The sequence below is a fragment of the Leucopleurus acutus genome (genome assembly GCF_964270905.1).
Source record: "Leucopleurus acutus genome assembly, chromosome: 5".
NCBI classification, from domain to species: Eukaryota; Metazoa; Chordata; class Mammalia; order Artiodactyla; family Delphinidae; genus Leucopleurus; species Leucopleurus acutus.
The window spans coordinates 128836178-128854564 of NC_139147.1; the positions used below are offsets into that span (position 1 = coordinate 128836178).

At 39.9% G+C, this 18387-nt stretch overlaps 2 protein-coding genes across 4 annotated transcripts in view; one reads left to right on the top strand and one right to left on the bottom strand.

Annotated features, from left to right (window-relative positions):
• The window catches only part of CEP63 (centrosomal protein 63), a 72953-nt gene extending 61968 nt beyond the window's left edge, over positions 1–10985 (bottom strand). Inside the window, exons 1-3 of one of the 2 annotated variants that reach the window (XM_082839037.1) lie at positions 10897–10985; positions 5778–5846; positions 4654–4831 (exon numbers count right to left, since the gene is read on the bottom strand). In XM_082839037.1, the coding sequence (XP_082695163.1) occupies positions 4654–4831; positions 5778–5821 (222 nt within the window). In that variant the 5' untranslated portion in view covers positions 5822–5846; positions 10897–10985. Of the gene's footprint in view, positions 1–4653; positions 4832–5777; positions 5847–10255; positions 10452–10896 lie in introns of those variants that run through there. The other variant, XM_082839036.1, reaches the window with a different exon arrangement.
• A 565-nt stretch (positions 10986–11550) lies between these two features.
• Positions 11551–17746, top strand: ANAPC13 (anaphase promoting complex subunit 13). Of its 2 annotated transcripts, none has more exons than XM_082839504.1 (3): positions 11551–11578; positions 12899–13024; positions 17007–17746. In XM_082839504.1, the coding sequence occupies exons 2-3, from the start codon at positions 12926–12928 to the stop codon at positions 17130–17132; spliced, it is 225 nt and encodes a 74-aa protein (XP_082695630.1). In that variant the 5' UTR covers positions 11551–11578; positions 12899–12925; the 3' UTR covers positions 17133–17746. The 2 variants fall into 2 exon arrangements, with proteins under 2 accessions (XP_082695630.1, XP_082695631.1); XM_082839505.1 differs by lacking the exon at positions 11551–11578 and adding an exon at positions 11585–11623.
• Positions 17747–18387: the final 641 nt, after the last annotated feature.

The window sequence follows — 18387 nt, forward strand, 5'->3', positions numbered from 1 at the left end:
TAAAAGACAGAACTATGATTACAATAATTAGCTAAAAGATACACAAGGTAAAAATACATAAAATGTGACATCAAAAACATAAAACATGAGAGTAAGTGTTGAGCTTTAGAATGGGATCAAACTTAAGATGCTATCAACTTAAAACAGACTGTTATAGATATAAGTTGTTAAGTGTAAGACTCACGTCAACCACAAAGCAAAAACCTAGAATAAATACACAAAAGAGAAAAAGAAAGGAACATAAGCATACCACTAAAGAAAGTCATCAAACCACAAAAGAAGAGAGCAAGAGAAGAAAAAAGGAACAGAGAGAAACTGCAAAAACTGCTAGAAAACAATTAACAAAATGGCAATAAGCACATACCCATCAATAATAACTTTAAATGTAAATGGACTAAATTCTCCAACAAAAAGACATAGAGTGGCTGAAGGAATAAAAAGCAAGACACACCTATATATGCTGCCTATAATAGATACAATTTCGATATAAAGACACAGACTGAAAGTGAAGGGATGGTAAAAGAAATTCCACGCAAATGGAAACGGAAAAGAAAGATGGAGTAGCTATACTTATATCACACACACAAAAAAAAGACTTTAATACAAATGCTTTAATAAGAGACAAAGAAGACATTACATAATGATAAAGGGGTTAATCCAATGAGAGGATATAACATTTGTAAATCTTTATGCAGCCAACATAGGAGCACCTAAACATGTAGCACAATTACTAACAGACCTAAAGGGAGACATAGACAGCAATACAATAACAGTAGGGAACTTTAATATCCCACTTATATCAATGATCATCCAGACAGAAAATCAATAAGGAGACATCAGCCTTAAACAACATGTTAAACCAGATGGACTTAACACATATTTATAGACTATTCTATCCAAAAGCAACAGAATACATATTCTTCTCAAGTGTATATGGAACATCTTCCAAGATAGATCATGTTAGGCCACAGATCAAGTCTTAATAAATTTAAGAAGACTGCAATCATATCAAGCATCTTTTCCAACCACAATGGCATGAAATGAGAAATTACACGAAGAAAAATGGGAAATACACAAATATGTGGAGATTAAACAACATGCTACTGAATAACCAATGGGAAAAGAAGAAATCAAGAGAAATAAAAAAATACCTTGAGAAAAACAAAATGGAAAGGTAACATGCCAAAATTTACAGAATGCAGCAAAAACAGTTCTATGAGGGAAGTGCATAGTGATAAACACCTACCTCTAGAAACAAGAAAAGCCTCAGACAAACAACCTAACTACACCTTAAGGAACTAGAAAAAGAACAAAAAAAGCCCAAAGTTAGTAAATTAGGGCAGAAATAAATGAAATAGAGACTAAAAAGACAACAGAAAAGATCAATGAAACTAAGAGTTAGTTCTGTGAAAAGAGAAATAAAATTGACAAAACCTCAGCTAGACTCACCAAGAAAATAAAGAGAAAAGACTCAAGTAAGTCAGAAATGAAAGAGGAGATATTACAAGCGACACCACAGAAATACAAAGGATCATACAGACTACTATGAAAAATTACATGCCAACAAATTGGACAAACTAGAAGAAGTAGATAAACTCTGACAAACATATAAGCTACTAAGACTGAATCATGACGAAATAGAAAATCTGAACAGACCACTTACCAGCAAGCAGATCAATTCATTAAACAAAAACTCTCAACAAACAAAAGTCCAGGACCAAATGGCTTCACTGGTGAATTCCACCAAACATTCAAAAAAGAATTAATACCAAGCTTTTTCAAATTCTTCCAAAAAATATAAGAGGGGGAATCTTTTCAAAACACATTTTATGAGGCCAGTATTAGCCTGATACCAAAACCAGACAAGAGTGCCACCAAACAAAAAAAATTTCTTTTTACAGGCTAATATCCCCGATGAACATAGATGCAAAATTTCTCAACAAAATATTATCAAACTGAATTCAGCAACACATTGAAAGGATCATATACAATCATGAAGTGAAATTTATTCTAAGGATACAGGGATGGTCCAATATCTGTAAATCAGTCAGTGTGATACACCTCATTAACAAAATGAAGACAAAAATCATATGATCATCTCAACAGATGCATAAAAAGCATATGACAAAATTTAAATCCATTTATAATAAAATCTCAAAAAAGCAGGTATAGAGGAAACATACCTCAACATAGTTAAGGTCATATATGACAAGCCTACAGCTAAATCATACTCAATGTTGAAAAGCTCAAAGCTTTTCCTCTAAGGTCAGGAACAGGACAAGGATGTCCACTCTTACCACTTTTATTCAACATAGTATTGGAAATACCAGCCAGAATAGTTAGGCAAGAAAAAGAAATAAAAGGCATCCAAATTGAAAAGGCAGAAGTAAAACTCACTGTTTGCAGATCACATGAAAATAGCTAGGAAACCCTAAAGACTCTATCACAAACTAACAGAATTAATAAATGAATTCAATAAAGTTACTGGATACGATATGAATACACAAAAATCTATTTTTTAAAAATAATAACTAACTATCAAAAAGAGACATTAAGAAAACAATCCCATATACAACTGCATCAAAAAGAATAAAATACCTAGGAATAAATTTAACCAAGGAGGTGAAAGATCTGTAAACTGAAAACTACGAGACATTAATGAAAGAAACTGAAAAAGACACAAATAAGTGGAAAGATATTCTATGCTCATGGATTGAGAGAATCAATATTGTTAAAACTGCCATACTATCCAAAGCAATCTACAGATTCAGTGCAATCCCTATCAAAATTCCAATGGCATTTCTCATACAAATAAAACAAAAAATCCTAAAACTTGCATGGAACTGAATAGCCAAAGCAATCTTGAGAAAGAACAAAGCTGGAGGCACCACACTCCCTAACTTCAAAGTATATTATAAGGCTATTATTACATACAAATGGTACTGTATTGGCATAAAAACAGAGACTTAGATCGATAGAACAGAACAGAGAATAGAGATCACAGAAATAAACCCACACATATATGGTCAATTAATTTAAGAATATACGATGGGGAAAGGACAGTTTCTTCAATAAATGATGTTGGGAAAACTGGACAGCCACATGCAAGTGAATGAAGCTGGACCACTATCTTACACCATTCACAAAAATTAACTCAAAATGGATTAAAGACTTGAACATAAGACCTGAAACCATAAAACTCCTAGAAGAAAACAGGCAGTAAGCTCCTTGATATAGGTCTTAGGGATGATGTTTTGAATCTGCACCAAAAGCAAAAGCAAAAAAAGTAAAAGCAGCAAAAGCAAAACTACATAAGTGGGACTACATCAAGCTAAAAAGCTTCTACACAGCAAAGTAAATCATCAACAACATGAAAAGGCAACTTACTGAATGGGAGAAAATAACTGCACATCATGTATCTGACAAGGGGCTGATATCCAAAATATACAAAGAACTTTTACAATTCAATAGCAAAAAAAAAAACTATCCACTGAAAAAATGGACAGAAGATCCAAACAGACATTTTTCCAAAGAAGACATACAGATGACCAACAGGTACATGAAAAAGAGGGTCAACATCACTAATCATCAGGGAAATGCATATCAAAACCACAGAGATATCAACTCACACCTTGCAGAATGGCTAGTATCAAAAAGACAACAAATAACAAGTGTTGGCAAGGGTGTGAACAAAACGGAACCCTTGTACACTTGGTTGAGAATGTTAAGTTGGTGCAACCATTATGGAAAATAGTATGGAGATGCCTCAAAAAATTAAAAATAGAACTACCATATGATCCAGTAATTCCACTCTGGGTATTTATCTGAAGAAAACAAAAAAAAATTAATTCAAAAAGATATATGCACCCCCCTGTTCACTGCAGCTTCATTTACAATAACAAAGATACTTAGAAACAACCTAAGTATCTATTGATGAATGAATGGATAAAGAAACTGTTGGGGGCTTCCCTGGTGGCGCAGTGGTTGAGCGTCTGCCTGCCAGTGCAGGGAACACGGGTTTGAGCCCTGGTCTGGGAAGATCCCACATGCCATGGAGCAACTGGGCCCGTGAGCCACAACTACTGAGCCTGCGAATCTGGAGCCTGTGCTCCGCAACAAGAGAGGCCGCGACAGTGAGAGGCCCGCGCACCGTGATGAAGAGTGGCTCCTGCTTGCCGCAACTAGAGAAAGCCCTCACACAGAAACAAAGACCCAACACAGCCAAAAATAAAATAAATAAATAAATAAATTTATTTAAAAAAAAAAGAAACTGCGGTACACATACACATATATAAAGAATATTATTCAGCCATAAAAAAAGTTGCCATATGCCACAGCATGGATAGACCTTGAAGGCATTATGCTAACTGAAATAATTCAGACAAAGAAAGACAAATATTGTATGATCTCCCTTACATGTAGAATCTACAGAAACAAACAAAAAATAAGCTCATAGATATAGAGAACAGATTGGTGGCTGCAAGAGACAAGGCTTGGATCAGGGGATGGGAGAAATGGGTGAACTGTGTTTTGTTTTAAATAAATTGAATTCAAAATTTTTTAAATGCTTTCTTCAACAAATATTTAAGAAACATATTTATTATAAAAGGTAAGGTGAAAATATCAAAAAGAGTAGCAAATCATCTGCTTTACCTCTTTGTGTTTCATACCCACCTGACTCCTGAGAGCCTTAAGTTCCCGTTCACGGTTGTCCAAGCAAGTTTCTAGAACATGTGTCTGTCCTTCCCACGCAGATTTTTTATGAGCTACCATTATGTCAATCTGTTTCATGAGCTCCTGTAGTTCTGCTTCACAGGATGTCAAAAATCCCCTATAAATAAGGACAGACCCTTAAGAACATAGAACATATCTCCAAGTGGCTTTTCATCTTTCACATGTAAAAATATAGCAGATGTAAAGCTACCTGAAGTGGAACAGTATCAACAAATAATCAGAAGCAGAGAACAGGATCTCTGAGCTTTTCCTTTTAATGCTCACTTAAGATGATCACTTATTCCACGGAAGTTTGTCTTCCTACAGTAGCCGACCTAAAGCCTAAGTCAACTGGTCAAACGCAAGGTTTATGTTTGAAGCCTAGTTTGTGAGTGAGACTTCCACAACCAACAACTAGCTCTTCTGTAACATTTTAGGGAAGCTTTCAGGAAGAATCCAGGCAAGCATATGTCACATTCTCAGCTAGTCAAACAAAATAAAAAGCTTTGGAAACAAGTAGGCTATTGGGAAAATGACAATACAATTTTAAGAGCTGTTTTAAGAACCTCCATCCTTGAGCCAAATTTATTCCAACTATTTCTTCCCAACTTATTATTAGAAACTTACCACATCCTATCTTATTGTTGTAAACTTACTGATGTCCTTCAATGTTTCTGGAGATGCCAAATGTTACAAAGGTAGAAACAGAAGTGGACACAGATGTACTGGATTCAGAGATTTCCGGGAATGGCCACAGAGAGATAACTCCTAAGGTTTAAATACTTTTAAAAAAAAAAGCATTTGTTCTTAGTGTCACAAAACCTCTATAGCCTTTTGCTTTTTAAAAGCAGAAAATTTAACTGGGATGATAGTAAGCATCCAGCTTCACACTGCTGAGATGAGGGAAACACCCCACGGAGAGAGACTGTCCACAAACACGACATGGATCAGTTTAGATTTTGGTCACACTTCTGCTTCTGTACCCAAAGCACAAAATGGTCAGAGGCATAACTCAGACATGCTTTTTAAACTCAGTGAGAAGCTTAAGGTCAAAGTAAACTTACCCATCACGTCCCCGATTTTGTATTCCTTCCAACAAAGCCTCCATCGCCAAATCCCCTTTGTTTTGGCAACTGGGAAAGCAAAGAACTCTGTCAGGAGAAAATTCATTTTTTATGTTCTAACATTCCAACTTACAAACTTAAGAATGTGAATGAAAGCATACAAATAACAATGAGAAAATGCAGCACTTCTTAAGATGACTGTAGAAGCAGTCAAGGAATATCTCTTCAAGAAATACTAGAACCAAATACATTTCAGACTAAAACAAAACAATTTAAAATGATCTGAATTGCCACTGACACTCCCCCTGCACGATTGAAATCAAATACCTCACTGTCACGTCCCTACTTCCTCATGTAAGAGTGGGCCTGGGTGGAGATGAGGTGCAGCAACAGAGGAACACTGACACTAACAAATTGAGAGGTCAGAGGAAATGTGTAGCTTCTTTTAAAGAGATATTGTAAAAAGGTTAAACGCCCTGCGCTTCAACTTCTTGGCCCATCATGGGAGATCCTACTCACCGGCTAGATAACAGGCCCATGAAGCTCCTAGAACACCTTCCCTCACCTAAGAGGCAGCTTCGTGGGCCCTCCCTCCTCTGCACTTCATTGCTCCCAGTCCTTAACAGGTTCTTTCATAGGAGTTACACCACCCTGGAAATGTCCTTTTGCACACCTTTTCCCCCTACTATTCAACCGTCAAGGGTAGAAAACCAGTTTTTTTCACACCTGCAGCTCCAGGGCTTAGAGTAGCATTTCAGCCTGGCCTGTGCTGAATGCTTTTGGCTGAATGTATCTCAATTCCCCTCCCTTTTCACCTATCCCCCTATGCAAACTGGTCATAGCTGGAGAACTACAGAGAAGAGTCTAGCAGAGAAAGAAGGGAAGGGAGATAAAACAGAGACACAGGAGAATGAGAAGACTGGAAAATACAACCACTACACGTTATTTGCATCTATTTCTAAAGTTACTAACAGGAGTACTAAATAACTGTTCACGCACACATATGGCAGAGAGGATTTCTTTCCAGCTGGTTTATCCTTTGTATTACATCAACATTAAACAAAATAAAAACCTAAAGAAAAATGTTTTCATGGTCTATTCCACTTTCTTTCAAACAATGATACAGTCAATTACAAGAGGACGCAGATTCTGTGTTTTGATCCACTCTAGGGAACTGAGAGGCAGTACACAGTTCACACAGTACCATGTATATGGAAACCCAGGATAGAGTCCTGCTCTGCAACTAAGTAGCTTTGTGTCCTTGGACTTCAGTTTTTGCCTCTATAAAGTAAAAAGCATGATCTATATAATCTCCAAGGTTTCTTCCAGCTTTTTAATGGGATTCTAATAGCCAATTACATATATTCTGCACCATGCATGCTCCTGACAACTCTACATGGATATTTATTAAATACGTTGGAAAGTGCTCTTCCTAAGGACAGAGCTACTACAGCTATTCAAAACCATCATTAGTAAAATTATACTCCTTTAGGTCATGTTATTCTTAAAAAATACATTTAGTAATATATATTAGAAACAGATTTAGTAACATACAATACATTAATATATTTTCTGGATGATATTATTTAGTAATTAGGAATATTTATAATAGAAGCTAAAAGTCATTGAATGCTCAACTGTTCTGCCTGTCTATATTGTCAGATTCAATCTTCATAACAATTTTAAAACATAACTACTATTACTTTGAGGAAACTGAGGCTCAGAAGGTTAAATAACTTGATTATGGTAAACTACAAACCACAGTCCTAAGATTCAAACCTAGGCAATGTGACTCCTAAGTTCCAGCCAATGTGCAAACTTTATATATTTTACAGTATTCCAGATCTTAAAATACATCAGCATATCTTGTTTTTATTTAATAATGTGTTCTTGGCATAAACAAAATCAAACCAAATTGAAAAGTCTGGACACAGGAAAAAATATACAAACTTAACTATGATGTCACCACCATGGCCACCAGGTGGCAGTAGCACAACAGTGAAAATAGTCCACATAGGGGAAAATAGCCATTTCAGAAATTAAAATGATGGTGTAAGACTTAGTTAAGGAGATCTCTGTTTTTTAAATAAAAGGTGGGAGGGGCTTGCCTGGTGGCGCAGTGGTTGAGAGTCCGCCTGCCAATGCAGGGGACACAGGTTCGTGCCCCGTTCCGGGAAGATCCCACATGCCGCGAAGCGGCTGGGCCCATAAGCCATGGCCGCTGAGCCTGCGCGTCCGGAGCCTGTGCTCCACAACGGGAGAGGCCACAACAGTGAGAGGCCCGCGTACCGCAAAAAAAAAAAAAAAAAAAAATATTGGAAACAAAATGAAATAAATCAACTATCAATTAGATATCAAGTTGGCACCCTTACCATATAACAAATTGTTTCATTGGTTTTAAAATGCAACAATTTTACTGTACATATTCCAACTGGGATATATACTAAGGACAAAAACGTACTATAGAGAAACCCTAAACATCACTCAGGAATCATATTATTAATAGCAAAATTGGTATCATTAATTTGAAAGCATTATATATAATACAGAAAAAGTATGTTAATAGGCAAAAGAGAAAAAGATACAAATATAAAATCAAGTGTTTAAAAAAAACTATGAAATTAAATTGGAAATATCACTGTGAATTCTGGATATTTCTCTTTTTAAAAAATGTACGTATTTCCTAACTTTGGCCACTGTAAATCCTAAAACCAGTGACCAGTCTAGTAGCAAGAGTACCTTCAGCACCCAGACTGGTCTCTAAACACCATCTCCCACTGAAAGGAACCAGGGCTTCTTGGTGGCCAGAAATGTTTAAATGAGCCAGGAACATGTTTTACCAGAAAATAAGGAAACTCTCAAAGATTACTGGTCATATCAAAGTGGACAGAAGCCAACTTAAATAGGCTGCCACTCGCCAACAAAAGGACAACTTGAGTACCCCCCCCAAAAAAAAGACTGCAGTAGGTTGAAACAGTTTAAATATATTTAAGTCTATAATTTCATGATGATAAAAAAAAAATGGCAAAACCCTCATGGTTACCTTTGAGGTTGCCAGGCCACCAACTCATTACTGTGCTCTGAAAATAGAGGGAAAGAATTAAGCATTTTTCTTGCCTTTCCTATACAAACTATTTCAAATAGCTGGTGGGGCAGTCAAATAGCTGGTGAAGTAAAGAGTTCTTATTCATAAAAAATTTCCAGCTAATAAATGCTGAGGAATGACAGAATCAGAAAATCACCATATTGCAACCGCCGATGCAATGGTGGATACAGGCAACCTAAATCCATGAAAGGATCTCACCATTAAGTGAAAGGCTCATGGAGAATTTCATGATGGATGGACTGGGCTGACAACACCTGAACCCACTAAGATGCTCAATTTTAAAATCACAGAGAGAAAACTCAAGACATCATGTGCCTCTCTGGAGTGTTTTGCACCACCGATGAAATTTTGCCCTGCCCTCACCCCCACAAAAAAAGTCAAGGTTGAATCTGATCAATCTTCTAGACCAGTGCTGTTCAACAGAACTTTATGCAATTATGGAAATATTTTACATATACACCAAACTATTGGGCCCTTGAAATGTTGCCAATGCAGCTAGGGAACTGAAATTTTTAGCTTTATTTCATTTTAATTCATTTAAATAGCCACCAATGGCTGATAGCTACTATATTGGACAGTGCATTTCTAGACCTTACTACCAGTTTAGAGGGAATAAAGGGAATAGATGTACAAGTTAAAGGATACCATGTGGATGCAATCAACTAAATCTAAAATGTTAAGGGAAAAAAGAGATGCAATGGAACTGCTATATTAAAAAAGACTGAAAAGGTGTTATCAACTCAATGCAACACGTGGATCTCTATGAGATTTTGATCCAAACAAGCTACTTATAAAAATACATGTATGGGACAGGTGGGGAAACCTGAACCCAGACTGAATATTGACATTATGGGATTTTTATTAATTTTCATAGATGTGATGACAATACTGTGGTTTTGTAAAACTGAAAACACAAACTTAGTTCTTGAAGAAAGAAAACCCAAAGTAACATAAAAACCGAAAATTCAATTCCTGAAGCCCAGGTCAATGTTGGCTTTAGCTGAATTTCAAATCAAGTTGACATATGTTTAAAAGTAGGAAGCTCTGATAAAGTGGACCACTGACACTGTCACCATCTGCCACCACTACTACATAAGTGAGAACAGGAAGGAACAAGCAAAGGTGTTCTACCTTTTAATGGGAGACAAGTGGCATCAGTACAATTAACATATACAATAACTACAAATAATTGTTAAAACCTGAATACATTTTAAAGAGCAGTGTAACTGAATGTTTATAAATATCTAACCCACTTTAATTTCAGTCATTCTTACCATACTGATCACTGGTAATGATATAGTCAAAAGGCAAGAAGCTCAGGATAAAAATCAATCTAAAGATGATACTGCATTCCAAATAAGAAAATACATACCCTTTGTTATATCATTAAGCTACAGCTATGATCAATATAAATAAAAATATTTGAAGGTAACATGTAGTTAACGATCCTTATGATTTCCTCTTCGTATCTAGAAAATAAAATTAAATGCAAGCATGTGGGGAACTGTATAAGTACAGGGCACAGATCCTACAATACTTTTATTAAAGGAAGAAAAAAAAATTTAAGACTGGCTTAGGAATCGTCTGTAAGGCTCAAGGAATACTACTCTGCAAGTAAGAGTGCTGTTAACTGTAAACGATGACTAGTCGCTGAGAGCAAGCTCATCTTTACCCTGATGTTGTAAGTCATTAAAAAAACAAAACAACACATTATGAGCCGAGATTTACTGCCTTCAAATACCTTCATGATTAAAGTATTCTAAGAACCCGTTCCTTTTATTCCCTTACTTCATTATCTATTTCCCATCCCTGATTTGAATGGAGCAATCCAAAAGTTCAGGGTTCCCCAACTTCAGTCCTTCATGATTTCTGCCACATTTCAGTACCTAATGTACTAACATTAAGGTTTTTAAATCAACTCACTTTTTACAACTTGCTAAACTTCCCACCCATAAATGAACCGCTATCACCTGCCATCAAAGACCTAAGTCTCAACAATGTTAGGAAGCTAACCAGATGAGGCGGCCCAGGCGGGAGGGCTGGGCCGGGGGTCCCTCCCCTGAAGTGGAAGACTGGCCCGCGGCCGACTCCGCTCGGGGAAGATGAGCAGCTCGCCCAACCCGCAGCCCTCCCGCCGGCCCGGCCTCCGGGGAAGGGCTGACCACGTGGCTGGCCCGAACAGTGCGCTGGGGGAGGCCATATCTGTCTTCGCGGGTCCGCAGAGCGTCCGCTGCGAGGCCGAGGGGGGGGCGCCGGGGCGGACCCGGGCCGGCGGGGGCGAGCCTGGAGGCCAGCGGGCCGCTGAGGAAGCTGGCCCCAGGCCATACGACCGCACTGGCCGCGGCCCCACCGCAGCCAGAGCTGCCTGTGGACACTGCCACGCCTCTCTCGTCCGACGTTCCCACATGCTGTTACGGGGATGCCGCGAGCGCGCCCCCGAAGCTTCCCGCCGTTACCTCCCGCCGGGGGCGCGCACGCGCGTCACCGCCAACCTAACGTCCAGCCACAGTTGTCTGCACGTTCGTTCCGCCCACTGCCCCCTCACTTTTAATTGAAGCAACATCCTCCCTGACTCCCCCTCCGCGCCTGCAAATGGGCTCACCCATATCTGGGGATTGGAGAGAAGACCTTGCCGGTCACGTGACACTGAGGGTGTGGTCCGCTGGAGGCGGGCGCTGCGCTGGGCCGGGTGCTGGTAAGGGTTTCCCGCGCCCCTAGCCTAGGTCTTGGAGAAGCGGGGGTGCGTTCGGACTTATGCTGCTCCTCTTGGCCGAGGCCGTTCTCTTAACCTCATCCTCATAACCACTCCCCTCACCGCACTTCGGGAGAGGTGGAAAGGGACTTGCGCGGCGGTCCTGGGCCTCCCCCGCTGCCGCATTTGGTATATCCTGCCTCGGGCCGGAAGCCGCGGCTGTGGGGCCGCCTCCCACACCTGTACGGATGGCGGTGGCCTGCGAGGGTCATTTTTAGCGCGGGAAAAGGAGTTCTAGCTTTGCTACTGTAACTACACGTTTGCAGAGCTCTAAAACAGAGATGGATAAAACTGCCCTGACCCGGGGAACGTACGCACCGCCTGTCTGGGAAGACCCTGTGACGGGCAATGTAACAAGCTCCCGATGGGGACCATTCACTGCGCCCAGGGAACTATGGGGCCCGCGGAGGGGCGGGGACCGCGTTCTCCTTGGCGCTTAGAGAAAGTTCCTGCAGGAGGCGACCTGGGAGCTAAGTTTTTAGACTGACTGAGGGTTAGCTAGGGAAAAAAGGAACAAGATCGTGCATTCCAAGCATTGGAATAGTCACACGTGTAAAAAAAAATTTTGTTCAGAAAAGTGGTAATGGCTGGTACTGGCAAGTGTGGCAAAGTGCTTGGGATGGTGGCCGTGTCCTGGTCATTGCACACCTTATGCTATCCACCCTTCCAGCTCCTGAAGAGTGAAGGCACCTTAGCGCCTAATTCTGGAAATGGGATATTGACCCCGATGAGCTGACGCCCAACTTTGAGTTTGGAAGGAAGAGTAGGTGTTAGTGATGGGGCAAAAAGACCTTTAAGTGCAAAGGTTGGAAAGTATGACAGGGTTAGAGGTGTTTGGAAGAGAGACAGGTGGGAAAAGATTGAGGCCAGATTGGGGAAGGCTATGCTGAGTCATTGATACAAATTTTACACACAGCAATTGGAAACAGTAATGCCTGAGCAATCAGTCATAAAGCCGACCTAACTTGTTTAGTGGATCATAAGGACAAGAAGAAACCGGTCAAGGGCAGAATGTGTGCTGAAGCTGGAGTGATCTGAGAAAACTTTACAGAAAGGTGGAATTTGTGTGTGACCGGGAAAATCAGCTGGGAGGGACTATGGTCTTATAAATAAACTGCAACCTGACCCAGATGAGATGAGTCTTTCCCAGGGTGATATCATGCCACAATTCACATCCAGGCTAAAAAGCCTGGAGAACCCTACTGCTAGATTACATCATCTCCTCAGTCTTCATGTTTAAGAAATAATCTTTTTGGCTTACAGATCTGGCAAGATCAAAGCTGCAGGAGAATGGACAGTGAGGTACAGAGAGATGGAAGGATCTTGGATTTGATTGACGATGCTTGGCGAGAAGACAAGCTGCCTTATGAGGATGTTGCAATACCACTGGTAGGCTGTAATTTGTGCTGAGGGTGATAGGTTAAAGGTATGATCTGGTAGACCCTAGTAGGGGTAGGATATCAAGACAAATAAACTAGTAAGGCAAAGAAATCAAAGCTGTGGAGTCCTCTAACTCTAGAAGCTTCTGGAGAACATTTAGCTTGACTTTGAAGAGAAATGTGGTTCAGAGGGCTGACGTGACCAGTTCAGTTAGGGGGTCATTCCAGAGCTAGAACCCAGGTCTTCTGAGCCATGTTCTGTCTACCACACCAAAGCTAGTAAACCGGATGATGAAAGTTTAATGCACACAATGAGGAGGAATAAGAAGCAGTGGCATGTGCACTTTATTTCTTCCCTACCTGTGGTTTGTCAGTTGACATTTTTAGAAACTCACATTTTTGGAACACATACCTATTCTAGGTTCCCTGGAAAGTATTTGGAAGAGAACTGGCTTTTCTTCTTTTGCATTTAGACCATCACACTCTTTTCTTTCCTGACCTCTGGAAAATTCTCCTGCAATGAGTTTGTTAAACCTAACATAATAAGTGACCTAAACATTTTGCTTGAATAAATATTTATTAAAAATCCTATTTATGTCACAGAGGACTAGCAAGGAGAACAGAGACTGTTTTTCTTTAGAGCCTGCCAATTGCAAAGAGCCATTAATAAAATAGAGCTTGCAGGCAGACCATGTGCTGCTGCCATTTACATTTTCATCTAAGAATAAGAGGTAATAATGTTCAGTGAATAATAAACATAGCAAATAACAAGTAACAGCTTAGTTCAAGTTTAGAAAAATAATCAAAAGAGCATAATGAGAATTATAGTTCCACTTATTGAATACCTGTTTTGTGTCATAGACCAAGGTTGAAATCTGACATACATTATCGGTATCCTTAAGACACCCTTCAAGGGTGGTTGTGTTCTGCCCACTGTATAGGAAGGAAACAGAATCAAAGAGGGGAACTTGCCCAAAGGTTGGTAGCCAATAAGTTGGACTTCAAACCGAAGTCTGTGAGGCTCCAGATCCTGTCCGGTGGTGGTTCTTTCATTCCGCAAGCAATTCTTGAAGCCTACTATGTGCCTTAAGACTTGGTAAACATAAGTACAGTTTCTGCCCCTCGGAGTCTAGAGAGGCAACATATATCAATAAATAATTGTAATAGTAAGTGTTCTAAGTGAGGGTTGTGAACAGCTATGTAGTGTAAGAAGTGGCTGATTGCCTGGTGGGCATCAGGAAGGACTTCAGAGAGATAAATCACATTTAAGCTGGTTATACGGAGGAAAAGAGGTTTAGTGAGGGTAGACAGGGGCCAACCAGCAGAGGGGACAGATGTGCAAAGGCTCAGAGTTTTAAACTGCTTTCGAGCTGGTGAGGCAATTCAGTGTGGATGGAGGATATACTTCTCATAAAAGGTAGGGAGAAAAGTTGGTCTTGGACCCAATTTTGAGAGGAGCATTTGATGCCATGCTTAGCCCTCATCCTGAGGATATCCAGGAGTGAGTGATCTTCAAAGTAGAGATCTGCCATGCTCAAATATATTAGAAAATCAGTTTAGCAGCATTGTTAGAGAACGTGTGTCAAGGAGAAAGGGGCCAGTGACAGGGCAAAGAGACCAATTAGAAAGCTAATGCAGTGTCTAGACAAGGGAGGAGGACCTAAACAAAAGCAAGAAAGTGGAGGGGAATTGCTAATTCTGGACATACTAATAGTAGGATTTGGGGACCATTTGTGTGGAAGGGGTTGAGGGAGAGGAAGATTTCCATGCTGACTTCCAAGTTGTAGCCTGGCCCTGTTGCTAATCTGTGTTTTTTCCCAGGACGTGTGATTCTAAGGCAATGTTTGTGTCGTTAGCTTTTGTTGCTGCCTAACAAATAACCCCAAAACATAGTGGCTTAAAACAGCCGTTATTTATGTCATGATTTTGTCATTCACCTGAGAGAGTCTTGTGATCTTTGCCAGCTCGGTTGATCTCTGCTGGACTTGGTGGTGTTTTGCAGTCGGCCAGCAGGCTGGCTGGAGGCTGGGATGATGAGCTGACTAGGCCACAGTCTCATGATCCTACAGATTAGCCCAGACTTCACAATCATTTTAGGGTTCTAAGAGCAGCATGAGAAGAAACTGCAAGGCTTCATGGAGCCTAGGCCAAGAAGTCACATGATCAGCCCCAATGCAAGATTGGGGAAATAGACAGTGCCTTTTCATAGGAGTGGCTACAAAGAATTGTGGCCATTTTTGCAGTACCCCACAATAGATGATTGTTATGTTCACAATACTTTATGATACTTTGTGTTTGTTTTCCAGGCATATATGCAATTTTATATGTTGGCATTCATTGCAAGAGACAATAGTGACCAAATGAAAAACGTGTTATTTTAGAACAAGATGAAACTAAATAATATCTGAATTAAATAATTGATTAACCAAGGACTTGTTTATGCTTTGTCAACTGTAAGTAGTTACTGAAACAAAACTTTCTCTTTGCGATATTGCTTTAGAGAAAATGGTAGTTCCTTTCAATTTGTACAAGTATGTTTGAATCTGAGTATTTGTAGAGCAAGATGTGATTCAAACATACTTGTACATATTGTAATTAAATCATTTTATTCATATTGAACATCACTTTGAAGGAAAAAAGTTATTATATTCATATACTTCACATTGGAGTCCAGTGGGAAATCATAAGTCTAGATATTGAATAACAGTTTGCTACACTTAAAAAAAAGTCGGGCTTCCATGGTGGCGCAGTGGTTGAGAGTCCGCCTGCTGATGCAGGGGAAGCGGGTTTGTGCCCCGGTCCAGGAGGATCCCACATGCCGTGGAGCAGCTGGGCCTGTGAGCCATGGCCGCTGAGCCTGCACGTCCGGAGCCTGTGCTCTGCAACGGGAGAGGCCACAACAGTGAGAGGCCCGCGTACAGCAAAAAAAGTCTAAATTCAGATAACTGAAAAGAAATATATTGGTATCAGTGAATTCTAGTACGAAACAGAGTTCCAGTAGTAATAAATTTAAATTTAAAATACAAGGAAACTATCAAAAACTTCTCACCACACGCCAAAAAATGGTGAACTGTGCAAGGTGATGGATGTGTTAACCTTATTGCAGTAATCATTTCACAATATATATGTGTATCAAATCATCACATTGTACATTTTAAACTTACACAATGTTATATGTAAATTAAATCTCAGTAAAGCTCGAAATATATAAAAAAATTCCCCAGATTCTACACTAAGTGTGGCCCATGGCTTACCATTTTAAGAAAGTTGCGGGTAGGCTATGTTGTTTTATGTTGCCCTGCTCCACCACTAGGGGGAAGCCTCATCTATTGTGTTACATTTTCAGTGCTCCTACCTCCATTATAATATAGGCACGTTGGATACAGGATCGTTGTTGAATACCTTTCTTGTGCTTAAGGAACATGCCAGCAAGTGTGGTATTCTATAAAGCAGCCTTCCCAAAAAAAGATTTAGTACTGGCTCTTTTCAGTGTTCCTAGCCGCTAGTAAGGATGACAGTCCTTGCACTGGATACCCCATGCAGTGCTGGGCACCTGACCTGCATTTCCTCATTTAGCCCTCACAGCAGTCCTGTGAGATGGTGACTACTTTTTTCTCTCGTTGCCTAAGAGGAAGCAAAGGCTGCAAGGGTCTGAATACCTTGCCTGAGTAACCCAACAAATGGTGGAGTCATGGCCTTGGATCCCAGTGGCTCCCAGAAGCCTGTGTCCTGAGCCTTCTGCCACGCTGCCTGCCACACAAGTACCAGAGTCATAATGCCATTACTCCCGGCTGGAGACGGATGGGGCACGTTTGAGCGAGACTTGTGATGTTTCCTCACATTTTTTATTTTCTAGCTCTTTCCATAGGATACGCTTCTATGCTGCCTGTTTCTAGGAACTCACAGGTTTTAATTCCAAGTGCTTTTGAGTTTTAAGGGGTTTGTTAACATAGAGTGTGACATCGTCCTGAATGTCCATTGTACCTTTTCAGAATGAGCTTCCTGAACCTGAACAGGACAATGGCGGCACCACAGAATCTGTTAAAGAACAAGAAATGAAGTGGACTGACTTGGCCTTACAGTACCTCCATGAGAACGTTCCCCCCATTGGAAACTGACGCCTGGCTCCTTGTTCATCCACAGATTTTTTTTAAATACACAGATACAAAATGTTTTCTTTCAGCCTCCTAATTTGAGTCTTTTAGTGTTAGATCAATGCTCAAAAATGTACAACTAATTTTGTGGCCACAAAATGCAATGTGAAAATACTCAACCCGAACTGGAAGCTGATTGCGATTTCTTGGGATTGCAGAATATCTGGCCCTTTGAACCTAAAGTTCTTCATTGACTAGCTAGTATTTGAGCATGATTGATTAAACATTTGCCTTTAACTCTGATCTTGCTTTACTGTCAGAGTTTAACACTTCCCAACTACTTATATATGTCCTGTGACACAGGTGATTGAAGATATGAGAGGGAAAGGTGAAGAACAACGAAGCCAGACATGAGAATTAACTTCTCATGTACCCCCATCCTGAGAATCATCTGAGTGGGTGTGTGTGGAGTCTGTAGATATAATGGACGTATAGATGGCCCATTCACTGACTACTGGGATTCCTAAGATTCCCCATGATATTTTCAAACTTTGGATAAATTTACAAATTAAAAGCTATCTTTACGGTTAACCCCTGCTCTCTCTACAGCTTCCTTTGGTGCCGCTGGAAAGGCGAGATAGACCATTAGTTTTATCCAGTAACAGGATTTCTTATTTTCTCAAAGCCCTTTCAGATATAACTGAAGCACCATGGAATCAATATTTGGTTACACATTTGTGAAATAACTTGTATTTTGGAAAACGCATTGATGGACATTATCTCCTAGAATTCTTTGCCTGTTTTATGTGGGATCTCTTTTATTCTCTCCCCAGATTGTAAATTCTGTGGGAAGAGGCCCTGGCTTTTACATCTGTATCCCTCATTGAAAAACTGGAAACACTGAATAATTGAAATCTCTCTTCTCATCATTTTTTTAACTGGGTCATTTTATTTACATACCTTTTAGGAGTAGGAAGTGTACCACAAAACAAATGAACCGATTTTAGGGTTTTGATAGGAAACATGGTTGTAACAACTCACCTGACATCCAGACACACCCAGGCTGATCTCCCTGTGGATCAGTGACTTGCCTAGAAGTCATTTATCTCAGAATAAAGACCCCAAGTCAGCAGTCCCTCAATAACTGAAGACAGACAACCCAGTAGAAAAGAGAATTACGATGTTCAGAAAAAACATTTTATACCAAAAGAGAACAAAGCTTTTCAAAAAATTAAAGTACCTAAAATTCCACAGTTCTTCCATGTTCTAGTTAAATGAG